At 41.4% G+C, this 26,964-nt stretch overlaps 1 protein-coding gene across 15 annotated transcripts in view; it reads left to right on the top strand.

Moving 5' to 3' along the window:
* The window catches only part of TRIM2 (tripartite motif containing 2), a 120,381-nt gene extending 97,362 nt beyond the window's left edge, over positions 1-23,019 (top strand). For 14 of the 15 annotated variants that reach the window (XM_075421585.1, XM_075421574.1, XM_075421578.1 and 11 more), the window contains exons 7-12: positions 4,700-4,803; positions 6,113-6,280; positions 12,884-13,064; positions 14,738-14,808; positions 17,381-17,521; positions 18,549-23,019. In XM_075421585.1, the coding sequence (XP_075277700.1) occupies positions 4,700-4,803; positions 6,113-6,280; positions 12,884-13,064; positions 14,738-14,808; positions 17,381-17,521; positions 18,549-18,701 (818 nt within the window). In that variant the 3' untranslated portion in view covers positions 18,702-23,019. The remainder of the gene's footprint in view (positions 1-4,699; positions 4,804-6,112; positions 6,281-12,883; positions 13,065-14,737; positions 14,809-17,380; positions 17,522-18,548) is intronic. The other variant, XM_075421588.1, reaches the window with a different exon arrangement.
* The last annotated feature ends 3,945 nt before the right edge of the window (positions 23,020-26,964 follow it).

A 26,964-nucleotide genomic window follows, 5' to 3' on the forward strand; every position in this document is an offset into this window, starting at 1 on the left:
TGAAAAGAACAGGGCTGCCTATAGAGATAGATTTTTGAGCTTTTACAAAAATACAAGTGGATTTTATGGGTACACATCTCCTTGAAAAAATGTGTGTTTTTCCAACTGCAGTTAGCCCCCTTGTATGGATGGTCCAGAGGAACCTTTCCGTGGGGCAAGCAGCATCTGCTTCCCTCCCATTCCCCCATCCCTTCTCTGCCTTTCCAGCAAGGTCCTGTCCTGGCCAAATTACAGCCTGGCTAAGGGCATCGGAGAAGGAAGGGATGTGCCTGTGTAGCTGTTCCATGCAGTGCTGAAGCATGACACACAACATGCAGAGCCCCCACCGACACACTCGAATCAGTTGTTCTTCGTTCTCTATTTCAGAACTCTGGAACAAACCCGTTAATAAGAATTATGAAATAGCGAGATGTTTTCTATACAGAATTTATGTTTCTGTACAAATAGGAATGCCTAGTAATGGAGAAATAGAATTTAATTTTCGATTTTATTAGCTCAAATCCCTCTGAGGCTTATTGTGAACGCTTTATGGGCTTGCGATATCCAGTGTGGAATTTGGCCAGGCCTACATCGCCCAGTTTTGCAGTCATACCTGTACTGGACAGGGGCTGAAGAACTCTGACATCACATTGCTGGCAAAATCCCCAGCATGGGGCTGATGTCCCAACTAGAGACCTGGTGTTGGTTGGACTCGTGTCATTCGGGGGTTTGCTGCTGTGCCGGCGCAGAACTGCTTCCGAGGTGCACCTACCCCGGGGGTTTGCGCATACCTAGCTGTGGTGGCAGGGCTCTGCTGCACAAGCAAGGCTCGAAGGTGGCCTTGGCCAAGCTTTTAGGGACAGATGCTGTGTAAAGCACATTAATACAAATCAGCCCAAACTTCACTACCAACAGTGTGTGGGAGTATCTGCCAAAGTTCCTACTGAATTATTCATTCCTCTTTAAAGGTTACAAACATTGTGTGCCTTCACCCAACAGACTAATTGATGTTAGAACTCAGATTTGCATGGGAACTTGGATTAGAAACACTGACATTTGGTTTACAATAAGCACATAGCTTGTTAACACTCTGATTCGGTGCAGTTTTACTACAGAGCCTTTTGTGTTTCAGCTGTGTCTATTATGAGAGCGGGCATCACATCCTCATAACGTGTAAGGTTTGACTAAGTATCTTTTGGCGCTCTGAGGAAAAAAGAAATGAGGCTAGGCAACGAGAAAACAACTCTGTGATACCTGCCTATGCAGTATGTATGCAGACTTTTCCATGCTGTTTAGTTTTATTCATTTTTTCAGTACTGTGCAGTGAACAGTCCAAGAAGAAGTATTTGAAGTGTTGTAGGCAGGAAAGAAATGCTACTTCCACAGCATGTTATGGCTATTGGCAACCTCTAAAATCTCCCCATTAATCTGTAATCTTTCTGCAGGGTTTTGGCTCTCTGAATCCATTCCCTTCCTGATGGGGGCAGTAACATAGTTTTTCTTTGTTTTTCAGGAAGCCAGTCAATCTAGGTTAGCAAGCAGGGAGATTATTATTTGTATTATTAAAACTTAGAAAGCAAAAAACACTCCTTCTATTACTATGAGCATCAAAAATGTACGTTGTACAACAGGTTTGTCCAGGTGTGCAGCACTTACAGAGCAGATTGTTATTACAGTTACATGATGTAATTTTTAACATCTCCCGTGATGTTCATGGGCTTTTAGATTTTTTTCCCCTTCTTTCTGGCCTCTATTATGCACGAATGAAAGATTAATATTATGAAGCATTTTATGTGTGCTAGATTGTCTTCAGCTGAAAATGGATACTCTTTTGTTGAAAGCATATCTTCAAAGCCAAATTAATTGGTTTGTGCAAGCTACTCTCAGTAACACCAGAAGGAATTAGATAGGGCTAAGGCAAATCTAATTGTTTACTATCTGTATACAAAGATGTTGTAAAAGGAGCTATTCCACAGACCACAGATCTGCTTCATAATAACTCTCTTCAGCCTTCCCCTTTTGAAAACTCTGCTGTCCTCTCCCAATCCCCAGCATCTCGCCTCAGAAGTTGCAGTAAAATGTCTGTCTTTTCCTCCTGTGTGCCCCGCAGTAGCTCAGAACAGGAGGGAGGTGAGGCTGGGCAGAGACGGGCATGAAAGATGCAAGCTTTCGTCTGGAAACCAGGCTGCTTGGGAAACACTGGAATGAAGATCCCACAACCATCCCCTGGTTTCAGCCCTGTGCATTTGAAACGTTGGTGCCTCCCTAGGCTAAAGAGCGACCCATGACTGAGAGAAGGCAAAGCAGGGGGTGCCTTGAAACAGAGGGGTGGTGTCTTGCAGTAAAAGCTTTGCCGAAGGCAAATCTCTCAGGCAGGTACGTTTATAAGGCAGGAATGTCCAGAGGCTGACATACTTTACTATGAGTTTTCCTCTCATCATCTGAACTGCTGCCACTGCCTGTGCTTGGATTCAGATCTTTGCTGCCATAGGGAATTATTCAAATCAGAAAGTTCAAAGTTATCTGTTTTCCTCTTGAACATAAATTAGGAAATAAGCTGTGTTTCACTAACATCAGCTTTCTTCTTCAGAGAAATTTGTGCCACTGCAGAGGGGACTGTATAAAGGCCTGTGTGCAAATTACAACCTATGTGATGGGTTTAATAGCTGCAAAGCACTATGTACAAGGATGTTGCGTGGAGCTGAGTTCATCTGCACACTGTGCTAATAAATTACTGTTTCTTAAACTTGCTGTGAAATGTGACTATGGCTTCCCTGGGTAATTTCTTCTATTTTTCCTTTGATGTATGTTTACAAGGTCCCACTGAAGAACACTCTGAGTAACTCTCTGTATAGGTCTCTCTTATCTTTAAAAATGAAATTCCTTGAGTTTCAAGAACATTTTTCTAAGGGTAAAGAGCATACATTCCATAAAGTTTGTGCTAGTTGGTTCCAGATGCTCTAGCTTATGCCTCATCCTTTCTAACAAATGTTTTCCCTTTACTCTCAGTAGTAAAAGGAGTGTTTCTCCCTTTTCATCCATTCTCTTTGGCTGAAAGGCAAAAAGGAAACTTATCATTAGCATATGGTGGAAAAAAAGTTGCTGCATGCATCCCTCAGGCACTGCTCATTATAAGAATACACAGAAATGGCTCAAGTGTGGGTAGTGTAATTGGTGTGTAACTCCCTATTCCCTGAATATGTACTTTTCACTTGCAGTACAAAAATTGAGAAGTATTTGCCTTGTTTAGACGATGGAGCATATGGAGTTCAAGAAAACAAGCCTTGAAACATGCTTGCAGCACCAAGTGCAGAGGAATTACATGTTGCTTGTTAGCCAGTGACAGGAAATATGCATCCCACAACCATCACCACAGCAGAAAGAGGGGTTGTTAAGAGCATACGCATCCCTAATGAAAGCTAAATACATATGAGAGCTAGTATGTATGTCTTACATTGGGCGTCACAGTCAGAACAGTTTTAATCACTGAGCTCCAGGATATTTCGGACTAAAATAAAATACACGTTTTTCAGTTAAAACCATATATTGAAACCAATTAATGTCTGATATGCAGCCAGTGGATGCTTGTAAAAATACTTCACCAGGAGAAATAGTGCTGCATCCAAGTCTTGGAAAGAACAGCTTACAGAGTCTTTTTGTTTCAAAATTCATTCATTCATTATGAATAACCTTGGGGTCCAAGATCATAACTGCAGTCTTGTCTAAAGACCCCTGAGCCTCCTTTACAAAGAAAGCAGGAATTTGGATACTGTTCCTGTGCTCCAGGTGTAATTTGGACCAGACGCTTTAGGAATGACCTTTTAAAGACATCAGTTTGCTGCATGACTCTCCTCAGAATGTCTCAGAACAAACATCTAAGTAATGAGGCATCTAAACTTAATGAACTTGTGTGAAAATTTGACATTTTACAGCTCCTTATTGCCCTAAGCTACTGGGGAAAAGATTTACAGTTCTATGCAAATCATTATTGAACTTGTCCTGGGTAAAAAATGGGACCTCTGTGTGTGTGTACTGTTTTATTAGAACAATCTAAGGTCTTTGCAGAAGCATGCAGTCTCCAGGGGTTGGTCTTCATTGGCCCACGTCCCAGTCGTTCAAAACCAGTCATCTGAGTTTCCCTTCCAGGGGAGTTCTTAAAGCCTGTGACTGAAAACTGTGTATGAGTGAAAAGGAAACTTCCCTCTCTTGAAATGGCCTCATCCGAAGTGATCACTGATATGTTTTAGCTCAACTTTGTGGCTTCCCTGAGGAGATTTAGCTAATTGTACTACATCATCTGTCCAGGTTCTTACCTTAGCCTCTGTCTGTACGTTTCCACAGTACCATCCTTTTCATTGCCTTCTCAGTTGAATAAAAATCCGCAATTTTTAAAAAGTTCATCACTTATGAAAAAATATTTTCCTTGTTACCTCACGCAAGAGGCAAATTGTGAACACCTCAATTTGTGAAGGCCAAAGAGGTAATTACATTGATGGGGACTTAGACGGCATGCGTGCCAAAGGGTAACAACAATCCCTTCTTGTACTTAGAATTGGGGATCTGTTACTGAGATGATTCTTTGAAGTTGTAGCAGTGATAAGAACTCTTCCAAATGGAAATCTATAGATCAAGGATGTAGTAAATGCATGCGTTGGCATTTAGGTCCTAACTGATTAGTCCTGTCTAACCTGATTTCTTATTCCTTTGTGTTCAATTTTAGGCACCAAAGGAAGAAACAAAGGGGAATTTACAAATCTTCAAGGTGTAGCTGCATCTACAAATGGAAAAATATTAATAGCAGACAGTAACAACCAGTGTGTGCAGGTATAAAGATATGCCACTTACCATATTTTTTCTTTTTCTCACCACCCCCACACCTCTGCCTTGTTTGTACTTCTGGAAAGACACGTTTTGTACAATTCAAGCAGATACAGAAAATACAGAGGAAGTTCAACTTATTTGTCGTCTGTTATCATTCCATCTTCTTGACCTGCAGCTATCTTTTTCAGATCTACACTATATCTAATGTGTATATTAGAGTTTATTTCCCTTCCTTATGATGTTTGACAAAGAATGAAGAAAACAAGTGGTACAATAATCTGGAAAAATGCCTTTTTGTAAATATCATTTTACATTGTGAATTTATCACTGCGTGTTTCCAAATATAAATCCAGGGCAAGGTGTCACAAATATAATCTGTTAAACAAATACAAATACAAAAATAAACACGTAGATGTCATTTTCAAATGGCTTGCAGTCTACTTGATTGACTTTTCTTTCTGATACCATGATCAGATCTCTTCTGTGGTACCACCCCTGACACCCATTATTTCTTGGCATCTGTAACCTGTGTGAAAAATCAAGCTGTGTTTTTTCTCTTGCTTGCCATGTATCTTTTTTACCATTAACGATTTGTCATCACTCTTCAGGCTGCCCATGTGGTAGCAATGAACAAGGCAGCAGTGTGGCTTGTTCTTCAGTATGTGAGAACTGGCAAGCCACACGCAGTAAGAACTTGTTTCCAGGCCTTTCAAAGAGACAGCGTCAAATATTCATCAGCACCTTCACACTTTATAATGCGCAGCCACTTCAGAGGAACTTCAGTGTCTAATTACCTGGCCTGGGGACACAACCAGTGAACTGAATTTTGTGTGGCTAAAGCATCTCTCAGGAAATGGCCTAGTACTTATCCCCAAGTCAAATAGTTAAATTTTGAAATTCTCTTTCAGCTTCTATTCCTATCTCTTCTACAGACTTAGTGTTTGACAGTGGCCGAGTCAGTCTGTGCCTCGCTTTCCTCATTTCTAATATGTGAATAATACCACTTACTTGCACCTGACAGGGGCATTGTGAAGCTTAATTCACTAATTTTTTTTAAGTACTTTGAGATCACTGAATAAACAGTGCAATGTAAGTTCAGAGAACTTCTTTATTTTTAAATTAGGGTCCAGGTGGAAGCCTCTTCTTAAATTAAGCATATCACTTTCAAATATGGACCATGTAAAAGTGCTTCATCTTCCTAATTCTCTTCCTGGCTATAGTGTTCATTAGTGACTTGCTAAAATCTAAGCTCCAAGAAACAGATGATGTTATTATGCAGACTCAATTTTTAAATGAATGTTTTCTGTTACAGATATTTTCCAATGATGGCCAGTTCAAAAGTCGTTTTGGCATACGAGGAAGGTCTCCCGGCCAGTTGCAGCGGCCAACAGGAGTGGCTGTGCATCCCAGTGGTGACATCATTATTGCAGATTATGATAACAAATGGGTTAGCATATTCTCATCAGATGGAAAATTTAAGGTATGAGTTACCATGTGAACTCTCCTGAGCTTTCTCTGTCTTATAAAGGAACGCAAAGTAATGGGTTTTTTGGTCAAGAAACTACATAGTTTGGTTGTAACTTAGTCCAAATCCCATTGTTGTGATGTAGAAACCCATGACACAGCCACGTTGGACAATTAATAGGAAGAGGTCACAGCTGTGATGCTAATGTTATACCAAATAGAGACGATATGTTCCAAGTAACTAGCAATAGGATGAGAAGAAATGGCCTCAAGTTGTGTCAGGGGAGGTTTAGATTGGATATTAGGAAAAAATTCTTTACTGAAAGAATTGTGAAGCATTGGAACAGGCTGCCCAGGGAAGTGGTGGAGTCACCATGCCTGGGGGTGTTCAGAAAATGTGTAGATATGGCACTTCAGGACATGGTTTAGCAGCCATGGTGGTGCTGGGTTGATGATTGGACTTGATGATCTTAGAGGTCTTTTCCAACCTTAATGATTCTATGATTTCACAGTTCTATGTACTAGGTGCTTGGATGCCTTTCCATGACTTATAGTTGAGGATAGCTAATGCAATCAAGTCTAGTTGGACTAGCTCAACAACCTTCATATCATTAGTATTCTGATTATACAAGAAGGTGTGTGCATGTAACACATGTATGTGCATGTAAAACGTGTATATACACGCAGACAGACATAAAAACTTATGAGGAGGACATGAGGCTCTTCAGTGACATACTGAGGAGAAAAATAAGATAGCAGACTGATGATGACTTCCTCTATTTACTTCATACATATCAGCAAATCAAATGTATAATTCATGTGTGATCCTGTTGGTAGGAAATGCAAGGGAGGGCAACCCAGTGCTACAGCGTAGACCGGAGTGTTTTAGGTGGGGTGATGTGCACTAGAAAAACTGAAAGGCAGTATGTCTTAGGTTTCAGAAATCAGAAGTTCTGAGAAAAGCACACTTCTTTTTTTCGTAGCAACTACGATCCCTTTAATAGGCGTAAAATAAGAAGGCAGCTACTACACTACACTTATGCTTGCCAACCTGCAATATTTATTTTGCCTGGGTTCAGGTGCACTTCCAGAGGGAATTAAACGTTGCCCCCATTTGGTGCTGTTCTCCGAATGCATGTTACCGAGTCTGGTGATGCATGCGAGAATTAGCCACCTATAGCAGAGGTCAGCAGTACGCACCGTTCAGTGAGGTAAAGGACCTGCAGGGAAATTTCTAGTGTAGTAACTTAGTTCTAGAGCCCTGCATTGGAGAGAAATTCCCTGTTTGGCTAATTTTCTGGTAGCCTAACCACCGAAAAGCTCAGGTGCTGAGCTGCTTACGTGTGTACGGAGAAATGGCCTTCCTCTGAGTAGTCTTTGCAAAGTGACAAATGCTATAGCAAATAGGTGGTTGTGCTTGCATAGTCCTCAGTGACCTCCATCTGGGCAACAGACATGTGTGCTTTTGAAAGTATCCAGATCATGTGTAGACTTGGAGCTAAAATAAAACAATACTAATATGCAATGCAAGTGTTAAAAAAAAAAATTACTTGCATTTGCAGAGATTATGTGATCTTCCTTGTCAAGTAGTTCTGAAAATGTACAGCTGTACGGGAAAACATTGGTTTTTGGCTGAAGTCCTTGAATGAAATGAAGGCACCAAAACAAAACCAAAGAAAGACGTAGTTTAGTTATGAATCTAAATATTCTGAGTAACCTAAGTGTATTTTAAATAATTATTAACATCTTTAATGTGAACTGCCTTGATCTGGACACAGAGCATGGAGGGCTCGTTTTCTTCCCTTCTCAAGACACGCTGTAAATCCAGCATTTTGCATGGTGCCAGCTCTGGAGGAAAGAGCCATGGCTCTGGAGGAGCCAGGACCCTATGTGTTCTACCCTACCATCAGGGAGACAGGCATTGGAAAAAATAAATTATTAAGGTAGTTCCTCTGACATGGTGCCTAGCTTTGTTTTTAATCAATGTTTTTGTTGGATTGCAAGAGCTATGTAAAGTTGGCAATGTTTGTGTGGCTAATATAAGTTAATGCATCGGACTTTATAGTTCTCGGGAGTAGACTGATTAAATGAGAGATGAAACATCAATGATACAAAATACCACTTTTAGATTGAATGCAACAGGCTATGTTTATGAGAGAAAAATGCATGAATGTTTGTAGAAGCATTTTATATATGGAGGGCAGGCATAATCATACAGTTGAAGCACAGGACGTGGAGATAACAGATCTAGCCTGCGGGAATTTGGGCAAAGCCTTATAATTTCTTGTGTGTTGGCAATGGTAATTCTTACAGGGGCTTTGTCAGATTAAATTGGGCAACACTTCTAAGAGACACAGAGAGACAGATAGAGGGATAATGGTGTTTCCCTTGAAAGGACTGCCTGCAGGTCATTGTATATGATCTCTGATGAAGGTGATCTGCTAGTTGTTAACTCAGCATTATCAGGGGGCTGTGCTGAACTTAATCTAACTATTGCTGTCCCCTTCTTTCTGTACTTACTTACGCTTACACTCCCTTAGCAACATTTTAATAGTCACGTAAGCCAGCAGGCAAATTTCCCCTGGAGCCCAGCCCGGGCATCTCCCTGATGAGAGCACCGCGCTGACTCACCCCAGCAACCTCTGCTGCCAGGCAGCAAAGCGTCACCTTCCTCGGTCGCTGGTAGCAACCCAGACAGAGCTCTGTTTCCTCAAGGCTGTAAAACTTGCAAAATGCAGAGGTGGACAAACCCTTATCTAAGGTTACACCAGAACACGAGTCTCTTCAAAGCAAAGGCTGTATTATCCTGTGAATGATAAAGCCTCAGACAGGGTCTTAGGAGTTGGGGCTTCTGTTTCTGGCTGTGCCATGGGTCTCACAGGTGACTAGTGGTCTTCCTTTTCACTTCCCAGAGCTTTATTTTCCTCATCTATCAAAGGCAGATAACAGTGCTGGCTTCCTCTGTAAATGACTCTGAAATTGCTTAAGAAAACTGTTAGAGAAGACATATTGCTAGGCTAAGGAGAGAACCCCTGCTGAAGCAGCAGTGTCAGCTTCTGCGCCGGTGGTGGCGGTCAAACCTGGTGAAGGAACTGGAGAACAGGGCCAAGAGAACGATTCTCTGTCCTCTGAGGAGGGACTTTCTTTCTGGTCTTGAAGGGTTGTATCTAACATAGTTTGGTATCAGCCAAACAGGGCTGCAAGTCAAGATCAAGTTTAGATGACCGGGAAAAGATGAAAGGAAACATTTAGTCTGTCAGACTTTTATTTTTTCTTGTCTCATTAGCAGTATTAAGAAGGGAGCTGCTTGAAGCTGGTTGCATGTTCAGACAGAACAGTTCTGTGGAGTGTGGTTAAGTGGTTACAGCTGAATTAAGACAGTCACATGAATGATAAATCCATTTATTGTGTGACATTGCAATGTGTGACAAAGCAGTAGCTCCATATTAGGGAAGTTCTCAAACAGGAAAAGAAGGTATGTTGAAAGTCTGTGAATTCATTCCTGACAATGGCGAACCTTTCAGACAGCAACAAGATCGGTGGAGTTAAAGTTCTAACACTCCTACTTGTGCAGTGGAAAAGTCTTTATAAATTTTTATATAGGCTAGCTGATTTTTTTACCTCGAGGAATATCCCACAGTAGAATATTTTCCACTCGGGTAGGGTGACTTTATAAACACATATTTGAAAACCAGTCTAAATTCATAATAGCCTATAAAATAAGGGACATAATGTCCTTGACTGAATTCAATTAAACGCATTATTTGTATTAAGGGTTCAGATGATTCGTTATACTTTATTCATTTCTAATGGCAGAAAAGTCTGAAAATACTTCCATTCATACACTTAACAGGAGTGACTGGGTTTCATAATGTTCTGTTCTAAATAATCAAAACGATAATTCTAAGAAACCTTCTGAAGTAAAAATACACAAAGCATATGTGTAGCCAGACCCACTAATGTGTCATCAGCATATTTTGATCTAAACTGGAAACAGAGATTTTTAGTAAAAAGCACCGCAGACTCTAGCTGGGCACAATTTATTGCTGCCTACAAATTATATTTTAAATCCTGGCCCAAGAATAGTGATTTTTACTCTTCTCAGCACTGAGTGCCCATTAATGTAGTACGTGATTTATTAATGACTTTTTTTCATATGTATTTCTATGGGCAGGAAGACACTGTACTCATGAGTCTGAGTCATTTTTCCATAGGAATCCTGGAGAGATGGTAAGGAGGTGGTGCAATGCACAAGCAGAAAAACACACAGGCATCCCAGAGGAAAGAAGGGAATATGATTTCATCACCCCGAAGGAAATAAATCTACTGATTTGCGTTTGGTTTATGGTTTTGCTGCTTTGTTGTTATGCAAACCTGCATACATTTTGTAGGTCTGCTCAGGTCTTTCCCCTGGTGAACATGAAGTCATTTTTAATAGTTTTCCCTGGGGACATTTTTGCATGATGTAATTAGGTGGTTTTTGCCTAAATATTTAGCAATTTATAAAAGCATATATACCTGAACATAAGCCAGACACATGATCATTGTACGTTGGCTAAGCATAGTCTTGAAGCTGCAAGATGTATTCCCTGGAATTTTCCTTATTTGAGGCTGAAAGAGGTTGTGTAGTGGTGACTTTGTACCAGACAGCCTCGAGGAACCTAGATGGCTTTATTTTGGGATGGCTTCTATTTTTACCTGCAACCCCACCCAAGTGAATGTAGGGTGGAATAGGAGCATGGGGCTTACTAAGGGTAGTTGAGCTCCTTCAGATACTGACATGGTTGTTTGCTTTGAAAACATTAGGGAACTGAGAGAAATGAGTTAGGTAATGGATCTTCTCTGTGCCCTGTAATCTGTCCCACCTTGATAGATAGAGACAGACTAACAGAGCTTCAGCTGCTTCTCACCACTTGCAGGAGGGAGGGGAGAGGGCAGAGAAGTCAGAAGCATTGCTTGTTCTACGTGGTCATCCGTCCCACCCTGCAAAGACAGTGAGGGGAAAAATGGTCTTGTTTCATAAAGAGACGTATATCTTAGTATCTATTTCATTAAAATGCCTATCGAAACAGGAAATCATGTTGTCCACCAAAGATACAGACCTCAGTTTGTAGGATGTGTCTCTCACAAATTACTACAGGGTCTGAAAGCTCTGGGATCCATAATTTCAATGCAGCCTGTTCGGTGGATTGCCTGTCCAGCACAGTGAAGAGGCTGGCAGGAGACCAGACTTTTGGAACCAACCTAGATAACTGTTTCCAAATCTGTCCATCACTTAAAAAAAAAACAACCAAAATCAGAAAGCAAGTTGCTGCATTCTAACAACAAACCCCACAAACAATTAAGTGATGTTTTTATAACCTTATTTTAACTGAAAGGTCAAAACTCAACTCATTGTATGTAGGTTAAACCAATTTCTAGAATCTCTGCCTGAAAAAAGAGCAGAATTGTGAAAAACATGAAAAGGGTTGCGAGGTAATCCTAGAATCTTCTTGGGCACATGCCCAGCTAGCTCATGGTTTCTTTGAAGGCTTTGCCTCAATTTCTGCTTGCTCTGAGCTGGATGGGATGCTCTTGCTTAGATCCCACTCTTAGATCCCCTTCTTTTTGATCCTACTAAAGAATGCTTCTGACATTTTCTGATTTATTTTGACAGCTCTCTAGCCTTTCCAAATAATTCACTGTGTGTGAGATCCACCTCATCTCCACTGAAGGTTTTTCCACTGATACAACATGGAATATTGTATAGAATTCCCCTCCTGTTGCTGATTATGCTGGCAGATGTTTTTGGTAGTCACGAGGGCTATTTAAAATGATGGAAATAATTTTATTTACCTAAGACAGGAGCAAGCTTTGATTTGTTTAGTGTTTCAAAGATTACTTTATTTGCTGTTTGGCAGCACGATCCTATCTCCTTTGCAGATTTCAGCTGACACTTCATGTGTCTAAGCAGCAAGTGAAACAATCTCACGTGGATCTGGTGGAAGATATAGAGGTTAGCCTGGGTTTTAGCTCTGCTCAAATTCTTTCCAAGAGCACTCAGAAAGCTGCGTGGTGTCTCATTCACCCAAGAAAGGCAACAGACGACATCACAGCCTGCATCCCACCCAGCTCTGTTGCTCCATGAGTGAGCTCTAACTGCTTTGATGTAGCAGGCAGCAGTAAGGGAATGTTTCCCCATCCATAACTGGGTGGTCACTGGACTCAGGAATAGCATGCAGTAGGAGGCAGAAGTCATTTATGCCTGTCTGCCTGTCCTGCTGGGACACTAGTGCTGGCTACACAGCCATTTGTGATGGTTGGTGACATGCTGTAGTTTATCAAGACGCATAAATCTGATGATTATATTTCTCATGAGTTGTATATTTTGACTCAGTTGCTGAGGTGGCAGATTCTTCACTCTAGAAAGGTCATGCAGAAAGCAGTCTTTTTTTCAGCTGAAGAAAAAATTAGGAAGTACACAGAAAGAGCCGACAAAAACAATCGCTTCCCTCTGGGAAACTTTTGATGACAAAAATGTCTCTCCGTCCCGCTGTGTGCCTGTAATACAGTCTTTGAACTGTACTAACTTACTTCTATCGTGCCAACATCTTTTCCTGTTTTGTGTTTTCCCTTTTAGGCCAAAATTGGCTCTGGAAAGCTCATGGGCCCTAAAGGTGTTTCTGTGGATCGTAACGGACACATCATTGTAGTGGACAATAAAGCATGCTGTGTCTTCATCTTCCAGCCCAACGGGAAAATAGTCACCAGGTTCGGTAGTCGAGGAAATGGTGACAAGCAGTTTGCAGGTACACTTGATGGTAATATGTAAATCCCCTTTTCTTGCCTCTTCTGCTCACATTTGCATGATGTTTGAGCATGTTGAAGACGCTATATCCTCCTCAATTTTCCTGGGGTGGGGGGAAGGTTCCATTAAACATAGAGCTGCTATTCACTTCCTCATTTGTTTAATTGGTCAGGAAGACTGCAACATCTGTTCTGCAAATGTAGCTGTAACCAGATTGTTTTACCGACCTCTCTGTGCCTGGAAGCATTTCAGACCAGTGACCCGAAAAAGACTGATCTTAACTAGCATTTTATAAATGCTTTGTAATGCCCACACTCAGCTGTTCACGATAGTCAACGCAAACACCGTGCTTTGTGTTTCCGATGATCAGACACACATTAACCAATGCCCCAAGTGGTATCTTCCCATTAGACAGTTTGTGTAATGGGATAGTGTTAGGATTGAGATCAGGAAGACACAGTTATGCAAATGAAAAACGCCAGTTTGGGGAAATTGCCACTTATATTCAACTGACTAATTGCACATGGTGTCTTTCAATTAGAACATGCAATTAAGTTTAAAAAAAACCCTGATGTATTTTGAGTGAATAGTTGTTCTTTCAAAATTTGAGATGAAGATGCCAAATTGCATATGCAGGTCATTTTGCAGGTGTTGAGTCACTCTGAATAAGTAGTTATCGATTAGTCTGATGTTCTCACTGGTTCACAGCACAAAAGAGAAATAGCATCAGTGGTGTAACTGCTTTTATCTTACTTGAGATCTCTTATGGCACAAGTGCCGTGTATATATAATTGATGAGAGTTTTGGCTCTAACACCAAGAGAGTCACCAAAGTGTCACCAAAATTTTCTGGGTATGTCCAATTTCTTTCATTTTAAAATCTGTAAGAATACCTCCTGGAAATAAGTGTTCAAATACTCTGTAACAGTGCACTGGAGAAATATATTGCCTCTTCTTGGTGGTAGGCTACATAAACCAGGTCAATTGTCATTACTTGAATGTTTTCAGTGTAGAGGTTTTCACCCTTTTTATGGTTTACACTGCAGTACTGTGAAAATTGAAACTGAGTTCTGATCTGTTTAGTAACTCAAAACAGCACCGAGTGTTTTGGTTCAGGTACTCCCCTGTTTTCAGGCTACCATTTGTTTCTTATTCAAGTTTGCACACATATTTCAACACACAAAATAAAGCAAAAAATGCACTTTTTTCCCTGACAGTGTTCTTTGAAGTAACTTTTGTATTTATCCTGAAACTTGTTTGCTCAAATGCTTGTAAGAAGTGAGCACAGAAAGCATAGAAGATTTCAATTAAGATTTTACATGAACATTTTAAAGAACAATTTTCAGTGTATACACAACTTTATGCCTAAGCACTACATGTTTTGTCTTGTTAATAAGCACATAAATATCTACATAGTCATCTGTATATGAGAGAGGAAGGAATGAACAATACTTATTGATAACACTAGCTGACAACTGGTTGAAAAAGAAATTATTTATGTCTACAAAAAGGCATGCTGAGCTTTTTAAAACATGAAATGAAATTACTCTTAATTTGAAATTGATATTCCCAGTTTGACTATTATTGCTCAGAAGCCAACTATAACATTCTGGCAGGCTGAATGTTTTATTTAAGCAGACTTTTTGTTTTAGTGGTATTATTTTTTTTTTCTTCCTCTGCATTGCAGGTCCTCATTTTGCAGCTGTAAACAGCAACAATGAAATTATCGTTACAGATTTTCATAACCATTCTGTCAAGGTACTGTCAATTAATGGCAACTTCGAAAGTTTTTTATTTTATCATGGTACTTTCTTGGGGAAAATAAAGTATTGTTAAAAACAAAGAGATCACACTCTATATGTATGAGGACTGATACAAGGACCGCACATTCAGAGACCTTTGCATGCAGTGCATTACTTAATGGAGATATGATCCATTGCCTTTGGTGACACTATAATGTTCTCTAATTCAATTACTTAAACATAAGCTGTACCTGAGATAAATAATATCAAATTAGTTCTTTTTATTAGCTCTCTGCCAAACCTGTTATTTACCCTACATTCTTTCCTATTTCAAATGAGTCTGGTAACTGCTTTTGAATTTCCCAGTAAAAGCCTCCCACATTTCTAGCTGAATAGAATTATAACAAAGTAAAGACACCTGACAATCTTTAATTCTGTACCTATAAGCTTTAAGATCACTGGATCCGTTTACAACCCGATACTCTTAACAGCTGTGTAACACAGACCCTCGGTTTTCACGCAGTACTGCCTGCACGGGGCAGAACTGGCCACTGGCCCTTGCAGCCCTGGGAAGTCCTGACCCACGGCCTGTTACACAGGCACGGTCAGATTGGGTGGTAGAGTTGTTTGTCCCAATAATAAACCAAAACAAGGATACATGTTGAGATGAAAATGAGTATGAAGGAGCTACAGGGTATTTCAGAAATTACTCGCCTGAGCGTGTTTGTTTTCAGGCTGTGACATTCCCTTTCAGTTGCTTTCCGTGCTCTTGTCCCGCTCTCAACATGCAGCAGCAGCAGGAGGAGGAGGAGGAAGAGGAGGATGCAGGCAGCAGAACGCTGTTCCACCTGGGTCCTCAGGCCACGGGTGCTGGTCCCACGCACCGGTGGCTGTTCTGATTGAACACAAAGATGAACCCTCAGTCCAGTTCTTCAGTGTTCATAACCGACATGATAAATCTTACATATTCATCTGAAATAGGAAATCACTGAGCATGGACACCCTCATGTCCAGAGCAGTGTAGAATCACCTAGCTTTCGAATAGCCACCTTGCTCTTATATCCTTTTGGAATCAGAGAGCGAGTAGCAGCTGATGTGGTTTGGATTACAACAGAGAAACCAAGACTGCTGGAGGAACCCGAAAGCAGACTGTTTGCATAGTTTAGCAGCAGGAGGCCTATGGCTCCATAAACTACCCCTCCACCAGCAGGGCTTGCCGTGGTAATAAGAATGCCTGGAGAGAGTTAACAAGGGCAAAGTAAAATGAAAAAAAAACAAATGAAGAGATGCAAGAAGTATGGCATCTTAGCAAATTTATAATTACTGCATTTCTAATGAGAACAGAGCGTTCCCGTCTGTCTCTGGTGTGACTCAATGTGATAAAAATGTTATTTGTTACAACTTGGTACTAACTGGAAAAGATTCTTATTTTTGCAGTGTTCTCTAAATCGGTACAGATAATTGTTGACACTTTGGACAGTAATTTATAATCTGGGTGATGCTGTTATCTTTTGTTAGATGGTGGGGAAAGAGCAGAGTAAATTTTGTTTTAAATAATAAATAAATTTATAAATAAATAAATACATTTCACTCTTATGGGTCCCAAAGCCTCTTCCTGCCACCAGTGTCTTCAATTAAACATCTTCGCTCAGCAACATTATCCTCCCTCATTAACATTCAAGCCCTTTCCTTCCTTCAGGCATCTTCTATGGAAAATCCTACTCAGTGTAGGCTTCTCTCTCATTCGGTCGCTCACCATCCCCATTTTAACCCAGGGAGTGAGCAATACATCTTTGCCTGTTTTTTTTTTTTTTCCTCATTAGTTGACTTTTTTCTACTTTCTTACATCATCTGAGGCACCAACCTGGTACTTCATTCATTTCCTCCCCCAAATGCTTTTTCTCTGTTCACTGTGGGTATTCAAGAGTAGGATGATTTCCTCACATCTCCCACCTTTTCTTGTGCAAGCCACAGCCAGTCTAAGAATGTTGTTGGACCTTGTGGCACAGCTAGGCCTGGGTCCAAGATGGACCAACATAAATAGAGATGGCTATGGTTATATGCAAGTGCCTCATCCTGCATCTCACTTTGTCCCATTGGTGCATCCAGGTCACTGACAGACTAGTCATTGATCGGTTCCATCCTTCTGCTGTCTAAACCTGTTACCATCACAGAGAATGCGGGTCCTGAACTGTCTATACAGAGAGCAGCGCGCCGTGATTCTCAATACGTGTTACATTATGAACGTCAGGATAGTGCATCTGCTTAGCTGGGTTTCCGTAGGACTGACTCCCCGTGTCGTATCTGCACTCAGCTCTTCTTAATTCAAGATGCACAAGCTGCAGAAGGGCTCCTGGGGTCCTCCATCTCTGTGTTGGAGCTGAATCAGAGCTTAAGGGAGAAGGGAAATACTGGATGGTGTAATGGAGCTGGAGGGAGGGATGGGCACCTTTTCTCCCATCTTCAGTGCGTGTGTGTGTTCCTGGGAACTCTTCAATTCCCAGTTTTGGTAACAGGTGAACTGGTAGTAGTAGATTACTAATACTTGATATGATGCAATATTCAGGTTTTCATTTTAACCCATACAGGTATTTAACCAGGAGGGAGAATTCATACTGAAGTTTGGATCCAATGGTGAAGGAAATGGACAATTTAATGCACCCACTGGAGTGGCTGTAGATTCTAATGGAAATATTATCGTAGCAGATTGGGGAAACAGCCGAATACAGGTAGAAATTTCTGTATTTCAAAGGTGCTTGACTAGGAAAGCTAATGGATTGATAAATCTGGCCACTGAAGTCTTCAGACTTCCCAAGAAGCAGGACAGCAGCATTAGAAGTGACATGGTTTCTAACACAGCCTTTTACATGCCTCATCGCTGGTCTGTCCACTGTTAGAACTGGTGGTGTCAGGTCGTGGACTTCCCAGCGCCACCGCTAGCAACTCTGATGGTTACTGTGACCCAGGTGTTTGTCTCCAAGTAGTTTCCCAAAAGCTGTTTGATGACTTAGGAGGCTTGCAAGCGTTGCTAAGATGATAGTAATTTATAATCACCATACCAGAAGATTGAAGACACGGTGGAAAATATGAAAAAGCAAATGATCTTTATAGACCCTGAGGCAAATGCAGCAGATCTTTATCATCTTTTTTAAATGTTGAGAAAATATTCTGCTGTTAAGTTACGAGTTGCACTCATTTTACCTTTCAAATGCTAACCACAAAGTCTTCTTACATGCCAAAGAATATCTAATAAATAACTAAGTGTATGTATTATTTTCACTGAATATAAAAATGAGGGAGCTGCTTGTGAGTTGTTCTCAGGAAGCGCTGTCAACAGTGCAAGCAAATTCCTGGTGTTCTCTGTGTGGGAACCTAAGAGTCATGCTAGCCACAACAGTATTATTTGTTAGGAAAACAAGGTGTTGGTTGAGTTCCTGATTGAGTTTGGTTTATTGTAGCTGGCTATTTTTAGAACAAGGAACAGCGGAGGTGCTCTTTTTATTATTATTTCATTGCATGTTTAATTCTTGCCAAAGATCCTATCAGCTTTAATTAGCTCTTTTTAGTAAGAAAATACATTTGTATATAAACTTGTATGTTGTAAGAAAAACAGATCAGATTCTGCCCTTGTTTATTCTAGTGTATGTCAGCTGTTTCAGAAACAAGACGTATAATGGTACAATTGAGAGCAGATTTGTGTCCGTTATTTCTCATTTTTATTCATAACGTTTATTCTGTGCTTTCTCACCCTCAAAGGTTTTTGATGGAAGTGGATCATTTTTATCCTACATCAACACCTCTGCTGACCCACTTTATGGTCCCCAAGGTCTGGCCCTTACTTCAGATGGCCACGTTGTAGTTGCAGACTCTGGAAATCACTGCTTCAAGGTCTATCGATACTTACAGTAGCAATGAGCTCTGGAGCGGGATAATCGTCCACCCTTAAGAAAAGACTGGTCCTCGAGATCCAATGCAGGATATCTCCTACTATGAGTTCATTTTTAATAATGAAGGAGTCTCTGATGGACTTCTCATGTTAATTTCCAAACTAACCTTGTTTACATAGGACTTGCACCTCTTATGTTTCTCTCCAAACTTTTTGTTGTAAGGATTAATACAGAAAATCCTCTTTAACTGAATTCATAAAGACAATGTGATATTAAACACAAACTGCAACTTATAGAACTGGAACTAACTAATTAGGCAAACATGAGAAAAATTTGGGAAAAGTCCCCAAAGCTTTTTGAAGGCTGCGAAGGGTAGCTCCTGCTCAGAGCTTCCAAATCTGAACAAGTATCATTGTTATGCATTATTTAACCCAGAGGCAATCCTGGGAATCTTCTAGATCTCATTATCATGGTAGGTATTACACTTTTAACATTCTTCGGTCTTACTATCTATACCAAGTAGGTTCTTTTAGTATAAGGTTAAGTCTCACAAAATCCGTCTAGCTCTAACCGTCAGACCTAACACAGCTCAATGTTTAGCACTATGAGAATCAATGCAAATTCCCTGCTCATGTGGGATTAATGAAGGATTGTGTCACGTGCTTGTTTTTCACTCTTCCTCTTGCTCAGTGTGCTGGAAGGACTTTGCAGAGACCTGACACGTCTAAAGCTCTGGAAAAAACTTAATTGTAGTGATACATTAGTGAGAGCTGAGTTCCTGTATAACGACAGACCTTTTGACACCAAACTAGTTCATTAGGATCAGGGTTATTACAGTGTCAATTCAATTAACCTCATGTGTGCCACTCTTTTCGTATGTGTTCATTGCCATGTTTCCTTAAGGCAACTCATTGTATTAACCAAGAAAATAAAATGCAGCATCACACAGGACAGAAAGCCAGAGAGGTACCCCTATGGAGGACCTACACAATACAACCAAAGGAACTGTGGTAAACAGAGGTTGTATAGGAAAGCCAAGGGTTACCAAAGCTATTTGTTTTTATGTGAGAAAAAATACATTGCAAATAAGAATGAATTTGAACCAATTCCTGAAGTCCTTCATCAAAGGGAATTTTGTTAGAGGACGAAATAAGGACTGTGAGATTTGTTCCGATCTGTTTGTATGTATGTATGTATGACTGATTGACACAAAAACAAAAAGAAGTAAATGTAGGTTATTTCAGAAAACTGGAACATACGTATGCCATTTGACAATGGCAGTACTCTGAAAAATGTCCCTCCTTCCTGCCGGATCTCTCTACTGTGTTCTTTGTTGAAGTATTAATTTAATTGGAAATGCTTACAATCATATGACTTGGTACTGTTTTAATTTTTTTTTTTTTTTTAGATGTGAATTTGTCCTTATTAAAGTAGCATTGGCTTTATTCTTATTTCTAAATCCAGTGGTCAAAGGATGAATTGCTACCATAGCCTAATATTGATAGAGTGGTCCTCACTCTTCAATCTCGTTTCAGGAGCTGGCGAGCTTGCTGCCAGTGCCTACAATAGCCTGGGAAGTACTGTATTTCTTTTCTCATTTTTAGGGCCTTGAAACAAAAGGGCATTGGGTCAGGAACAAGGGACTATTTTAAGCATGTTTGCAAAATGGAAAGAAATCTTTATTAAATTACTCGTTATAAGTATTTGTCTTATTTCTAAAAGGTTAAGGTTGTTGTTTCAATGAATTTGAAAAAAAATAATGGCTTTTTGGTAAAGAGGCATTTGACTTGTAAGAATGCAGACGCCAAGGTTCTTAAATGTGGAGTTTGTCTGGTTTTTAATTACCGAATTTCTTGAAGATATTTCCTCTTCTTTCCCCTGTTTATTTTTTGCACATAGAGTCAATTTACAATTTTTTTGTGCAAAGATATGTTTCCTTATGTCATTGGAATAAATATTTTGTGTATAAGGCTTAAGGTTTGGACTATATAATGCAGCTAAGAAACTGGTGATAACATTTTTAAGTGTTGAAACTTAAGTTTGTTATTACCAAGAGAACAAAATATCCTCTGCTTGAACTGAGTTTGTCCTAAAATTCTGAAGATATCTCAATCATTACACAATAAACTGTCCTGTTAAAATTTAACAAAGTTGTAGATCAAGTTTTCTGATGATCAAGTAATTTCCTTCTAAGTGTCCTTATAAGCAACCTTTTGTCAAACAAAGAATTTCTGACATTGGAATGCCCTTAAATGGCGAATTTATCAATGAAGAAAAGGTATGTAGCATTTTAACTGTATTTATTAACAAAGAGACGAGGTTGCACAGGTTCTTTAAAAATAAAATGAGAAATGTGCTCTTCCTGTCAGTTATGGATAATATTAATCCAGTCTGGTTCCAAATTCAGATTTCACTAATAACATCTTGCTAAACTTGCATGGTTTCCACTCAGGAAACATTGTCAAATTCTCTACTGCCAGGAGCTCTGAGAAGCACAGAAATCAGACCCTAATCTATGTATCAAAACATATATTTAAGACTATACCATTGCATGTATACACTTTTCTTCAGAAGATTTTCAGTCCCTTTGATTCACTGTTGCTTACCAGGATTGTAGATAGATAACCTGTGTCAACCCAGTGCATCCTGATGAAATATGGAATTCTGCACACAACCCCCTTACAACCCAGCTAACAGCTATTAGGGGCAATGTGGATTTTTTCCTCAAGATTGAATAGTCTTTTGGGTTTTCAGACATTATCACCAGACCAGCACTTAACTGCACCTGCAAAATGTCACTGATTTGGAGTTCCTTCTGACAGCAAAAGCTGCCAACTACAATTTCAACTTCAGTGGCACAGGGCATTCCCTTCCAAGGTCTGACCTTATCTGCCTGGCACTGCGAAACAGAAACACATTGCTGTTCCGCTGTGCTTCTAAAGCCAACTTAGCTAAAATGCTTGGCTTACGAACCTTACAAAGAGCGACCAAAGCAGAAATTCTGTTCTAAAAAACTGGCAGATTTTTTTCTCATCCAATTAAGTGAATGTCAAAATTGCACTACTTGATTTGCTGAGTTGTTAGCATTTATTAAAGGCTTTATAGGCATTCTGCTGCCGCCAGACTTCAGGTATAACCAAATGTTCCCTTGACTTCTCTGGAATGCTAATTGACTAGCGCACAGCGTGAATGGGGAAAGCATGTGCTTCGTTTCACCAATCTTCAACTCAAAAGTAATCTCAAAAGGTTATCAGATCTGGTGCAATTTGGAGCATTTTAGGACAAACTAGCCAACTGCATTTTCATTGGTTTGTGAATAGAATAAAAGGATCTGCTCAGATAAATCCAATATATACAGTAGGGGATTTTTTCATAGGCTAAACCAGCAGCAATGTAGCTGAAAAAGAAAAGGAAAATAGTTTCGGCAAGCATTTGCCTAATGTAGATGGAGAGCTATTTATTAGTAAATGCTCTTTTGTTCTGTGAAAGCTAGAGGGCTTTCGATTCTATGTCAATATTTTTTATAACTAAGGATCTAGTGTTGCCATAATGAGAACTATAAGTGCCCAATATGTTATGTTTGTTATAAAGAAATAACTTTCAGTTGTGGGTGACAGCTAGTTATGAAATTATGATGTACATTGAACATTTTCTTCAAGAATTGTGAGCAGTGATTTCGGCCTGTTTGTGGAGAGCGCGCGGAAGGTATTTGTGCTACAGAGTAGGAAGATTCCTAACGGGTTGCGTTATTTCTGATGAATGTACAGCACTTCTGTTGATGTTTGTGAGCAACACGGCCTTAACCCCGACACTTTTGTTTTGGCTTTATGACATGGGAATGTTCCCTAAGCTGCACAGTGTATGGCAGTACCCCCTGTTAGAAATCTCTACCAGTCGATATGCTGGAGCTTTCAGTTCTAGGACTGAGTCTGTCTTTTTTCTTTACTTTTTTAAAAAAGTTTTTGTACATTCCATCTTTGTAAGTTAGTCCCATATGTTTTGTGTACATGTAACGCTTGCCCTCTCTTGACACTCATAATGAAATATTCTTCTCACTTGTTTTTTTTTGTTGTTGTTTTTGGTTTCCTTTAAATCCCTGTGAAACACAAACTTTGTCTCCTTAAGGTCAAGGATGAAAGATGCGCATCAAAGTGTTTGTGTGCGTGTGTGTGTGTAGTTTTAGCTTCCTGTGTGCCATGGTATTCTCAATGCTTTAGCCAACGATTACAAAAAAGTTACTCTGTCTTGGAAATGTAGGAAAATCAGAGTCAAATGTGTACCTTTACCACGCACAAAAATTTCAAATAGTAAAATAAAGCTTGTTTCCTCTGTTATTTTCATGGCTGAGGATTTATTTTTCCTGTGTCTCATACTCACTGTCCCTAAAAATAGCCCCATAATGCAGGAAGATGGGTAATTTTTTCCAAAAGGAAACCCTCACACCGCAAGCCAAGGTCACAAGGTCACAAGCCAAGAAAAGTACGATTGTTTCATGGGTGTTCGGCTTTTATGTAGACACAGAGAAAAGAGGGAGCTGGGTTCTGCTGGGGAAGAAGGTGGGGAGTTGGAGCTTCCTTGTCTCCTCCCCTCCTTCTGCAGTTCAGTAACCAAAATTAATGCTTTCACTGGTGGCAGCAAGATTATGAATCATAATCTTTTCCATCTGCATCACGGAAGTCTACAGTACCTTTCAGCTGTGCTGTGCTATAGTCTCTCAAGGGTCTGCTGCAGAAAACCAAATACAAATCATTGTAGAGGAACAGAAAATTTGCCTTAGGAATTCACTCTGACTCCTTTCCTGTAAGAACAAATTTTCTGCTAGTGTTAACTTTCATTTTACGTAATACATATGTCTTCTTGGTCACTGGCGAACTCTCTGAACCTGAATCCTTTGAGAACTCGCTCACGAAGTCAGAGAGAATATTCAGACACATCATTTGGCTTGGAAACGATCTCGCTGGAGAGGACTGGAGAGGTTGGACTTGGTGATGTGTGCTTGCTCGGTGGCAGGACACTCGGCAGTGAGACAGCCGAAATGCAGAGCAGCCATCCTTTTTCATGGACAGCCATGTTTTGAGGCCTTTTTTTCTCCTGAAGGCAAACACACTATAACATAATGGATCAGTTTTGTTTTTCTTTGTCAATCTTCAGGTGAATACATGTCCAGAAAATACAGCTTTGGTGCTGAAAGCACTGGAGTATATTCTGTCTGCCCTAAAGTTCAGATGCTTACAAGAGGCTTTATTTGGCTGCCAGCTAAAAAACCCTCACAGCTTGAAGCAGGGCAGTGTTGGTCTGACATGCAGAGTTGCGGAGCACCTGCTCCTTCCCATGCAAAAAAGGCCATGAAAAAGAACAAAAGAAATAGCACAGGATACCCTGAAGCCCCAGGGCTGACGAGGCGAGACTCTTGTTGCATTCCCAATCTTTTCTCACTGACAGGCCTGACATTTTTTCTGTCCCCTGGATTATTACAGCAGGGGCTCTCCACCACTGAGCAAAATCAGGCAGGCAGGAGGCTGAGACTGGGCAACGCTGCCCTTTACCAGGAGAATTCTGCAGTAAATGGCCAGCTTCCTCTTCGGCCTTCCCCTGGCACTTGTTTGAATACTGACCCAAAGGCGGCAGTGGGATCTCTGAGAAGTTCTGTAAACAGGAATACGGAACCCAGTCTCACCAACAAGAAACAATGTCAGGGAGAGTAAGGCTAAAGGGAGCTAAAGGTGCAGGTATTTGGGGCGCCTGTGCTTAGCCAGGAGCTCTCTCTTCAGAGCACTAACCACGTATCGTTGCTGTGCTGGTGGAAGAGATACCTGCCACTGGCTGCTCATTGCTACCTCCAGCTGAAGGCTGCTGACCCTCAGATCTGTTGGCTGAGCTTGCTATTTTAGTTAAATGCCCAGTTACAAAAAAAATAGTATTCAAGCTGCTCACCTCAGTGAGCTGGTAAGTGCTTACTGCAGCAGCTCTGCCAGCCAAGCTGTGGAAGCAGTAACTGCTGGAGGAAGACCGGCTAGCATTTCTCACCGGGTTAGATGTTTGTAGGAAGGATGCCTGCTTACAATCCAAACAGTCGGCCGAGGGTGAAACGAGGCAGCAAACGCTGCAGAGACCGGCCTGTGTGGGTTACTCATGTTGCTTCCTGACCCCGCACCCTACCGCAGACCTCTGGGATCTCAGAGGAGTGAGTATCTCCTCCCCGGGGTGAGCATCTCCTGGAGCTCTCCTTGTCCTCCACCCTCAAGCTCTACTGAAGCATCTTTTTGCTGTCAGTCGCACAGATGTTGTGGGAGGAAGCCACGGGACTCAGAATACTTTTCTGGAAACACACCAACCTGCTATTCAACTTGAATTCTTCCCTTCTGCTGAAAAAATGGCTCACGTAATTAAAGACTGCACTACGTTGCATACATACGAAAGGAACAAAATTCAAGTAGGACAAATTTCATTCTCCTACTTCCTAACCTTCCTGCCTGCCATTGCCACTTTAATGTCCTTTCAAAACAGAATTTACAAATGTAATTCAATTACAGATTTGTGAGAGCAAAATGAAGGAGGGTACAAATTTCCTCCCATCTAAGCGTATTTTAACACTACAAAGCAATGCATTTTTCTCTACTTCAGGAACAGCAAAACACTTTTTGGCTGGTATTTAAAAATCTCAGTCAGACACCTAGCATGGAAAATTTCAGCCCAAACTGCTAAAGCTTAAGAGAACCGTAGGGAAACGAGACCAATCTTCTAACAGCAAGGCAGTTATGAGTCCCCCTTCCACAGTATCTCCATCCATTGTCTTGTTTTTACAGTAATAGTATACAATTAGCAGTTTTCTGAGATACCACATTCAGACATTCTGAAGCCCATTAAAAATGTCAGACCTTTATCTGTTTTAGGAGTCATTCCTTCCCCTTTACCCAGCAATGGAAAGCTACCCTTGCATGACAAAGCATCAGATACTCCTGTGTATTCTCCCTCCGTTAGGGAATTCTTCCACCCCGTGGTCTTTCAAACTAGTGAGTTTTGATCTGGTGCTGTCAAAACTTGTGAGGTGTTAAGGAATCTCTTATCACAGAGTACATCGGGCCGAGTGATTTGGCCATGAGAGGGCTCCAGGACTGCCATGGCACTGTCCCCAGGGCCCACGGGCAGAGAGAACCTGCTGAGCCTCCTGCCCCACCATCGCCCCAGAGCATGACCAAAGTTTTGGAGGCAGATGTGCCAGGCTGGCTTGGTTGCTGTGACCATGTTCAACCGCTGAAACCAGGAACCCTTCCAGCTGTGGCTCCAGCTGTGTGCTCCGGCTGCGTCTGGGGGTGAGACCTGGGTGTTTGCTGCCAGTTGGCTCTGGGGTGTGATGGGGAGACGGGAGCATTGCTGCCTAACGAGCGTGCTAAACAGAAGATGCAAGGTGCGTGCCCCAAGCCTGCTTCGGAGTGAGCGTCTCCTCCTCCCCCTCCTCTTCCTCTGCTCCCAGCGGCACATTCAGCTCTGACACCCGCTCTGCCACTCGCACCGCATCGCTTGGAGAAAACCCACGCCGCAGCAGGTGCTTTGTGAACATCGCAGCAACCGTTTGCTTGGCAGTGGTTAAAGAAGGAGCGGAGCTCGGTTTGATTTTGGGCTGTGAAGGAGCAGGAAGGAGGCCACGTCCTGGGGGGGAGCAGGTCACAGTGACGGGAGGGATGTGCGGACGTCTCGCTTTGAGGGCTGGCCAAAGGTGAGGGGGGAAGCGGGGAGATGGAACACGAACCCTCGCAACGGGTGAGGCGGTGTGCCAACAGGTTCCGTCGTGGGTTAGCGAGCTGAAAACACCGTGCACAAGGAAGTACGTGAGAACAAGCATCTTTGTGTTTTGTACCAACATTAAGCTTCAACATTAAGGGGCAACAGGCACAAACTGAAGCATAGGAAGTTCCATCTGAACATGAGGAAGAACTTCTTCCGAGGGTGACGCAGCCCTGGAACAGGCTGCCCAGGGAGGTTGTGGAGTCTCCTTCTCTGGAGATATTCAAGACCCACCTGGACAAGGTCCTGTGCAGCCTGCTGTAGGTGACCCTGCTTCGGCAGGAGGGTTGGACTGGGTGACCCACAGAGGTCCGTTCCAACCCTGAACATTCTGTAATTAATTATGTCCTTTCTAACTTGCATTTCCTTTTTAGTAGCACACAGTGAGGAACAGGGTCATGGCCGGGCACGCGTGGCAGGGACTCTCGGGATGCAGGGAAGGGGGCACCTCGCAGCGGCGACGGGAAACCTTCTCGGGCAACGCCTGGACTTTTCAGCTT

Source organism: Opisthocomus hoazin, chromosome 5, assembly GCF_030867145.1.
Source record: "Opisthocomus hoazin isolate bOpiHoa1 chromosome 5, bOpiHoa1.hap1, whole genome shotgun sequence".
NCBI classification, from domain to species: domain Eukaryota; kingdom Metazoa; phylum Chordata; class Aves; order Opisthocomiformes; family Opisthocomidae; genus Opisthocomus; species Opisthocomus hoazin.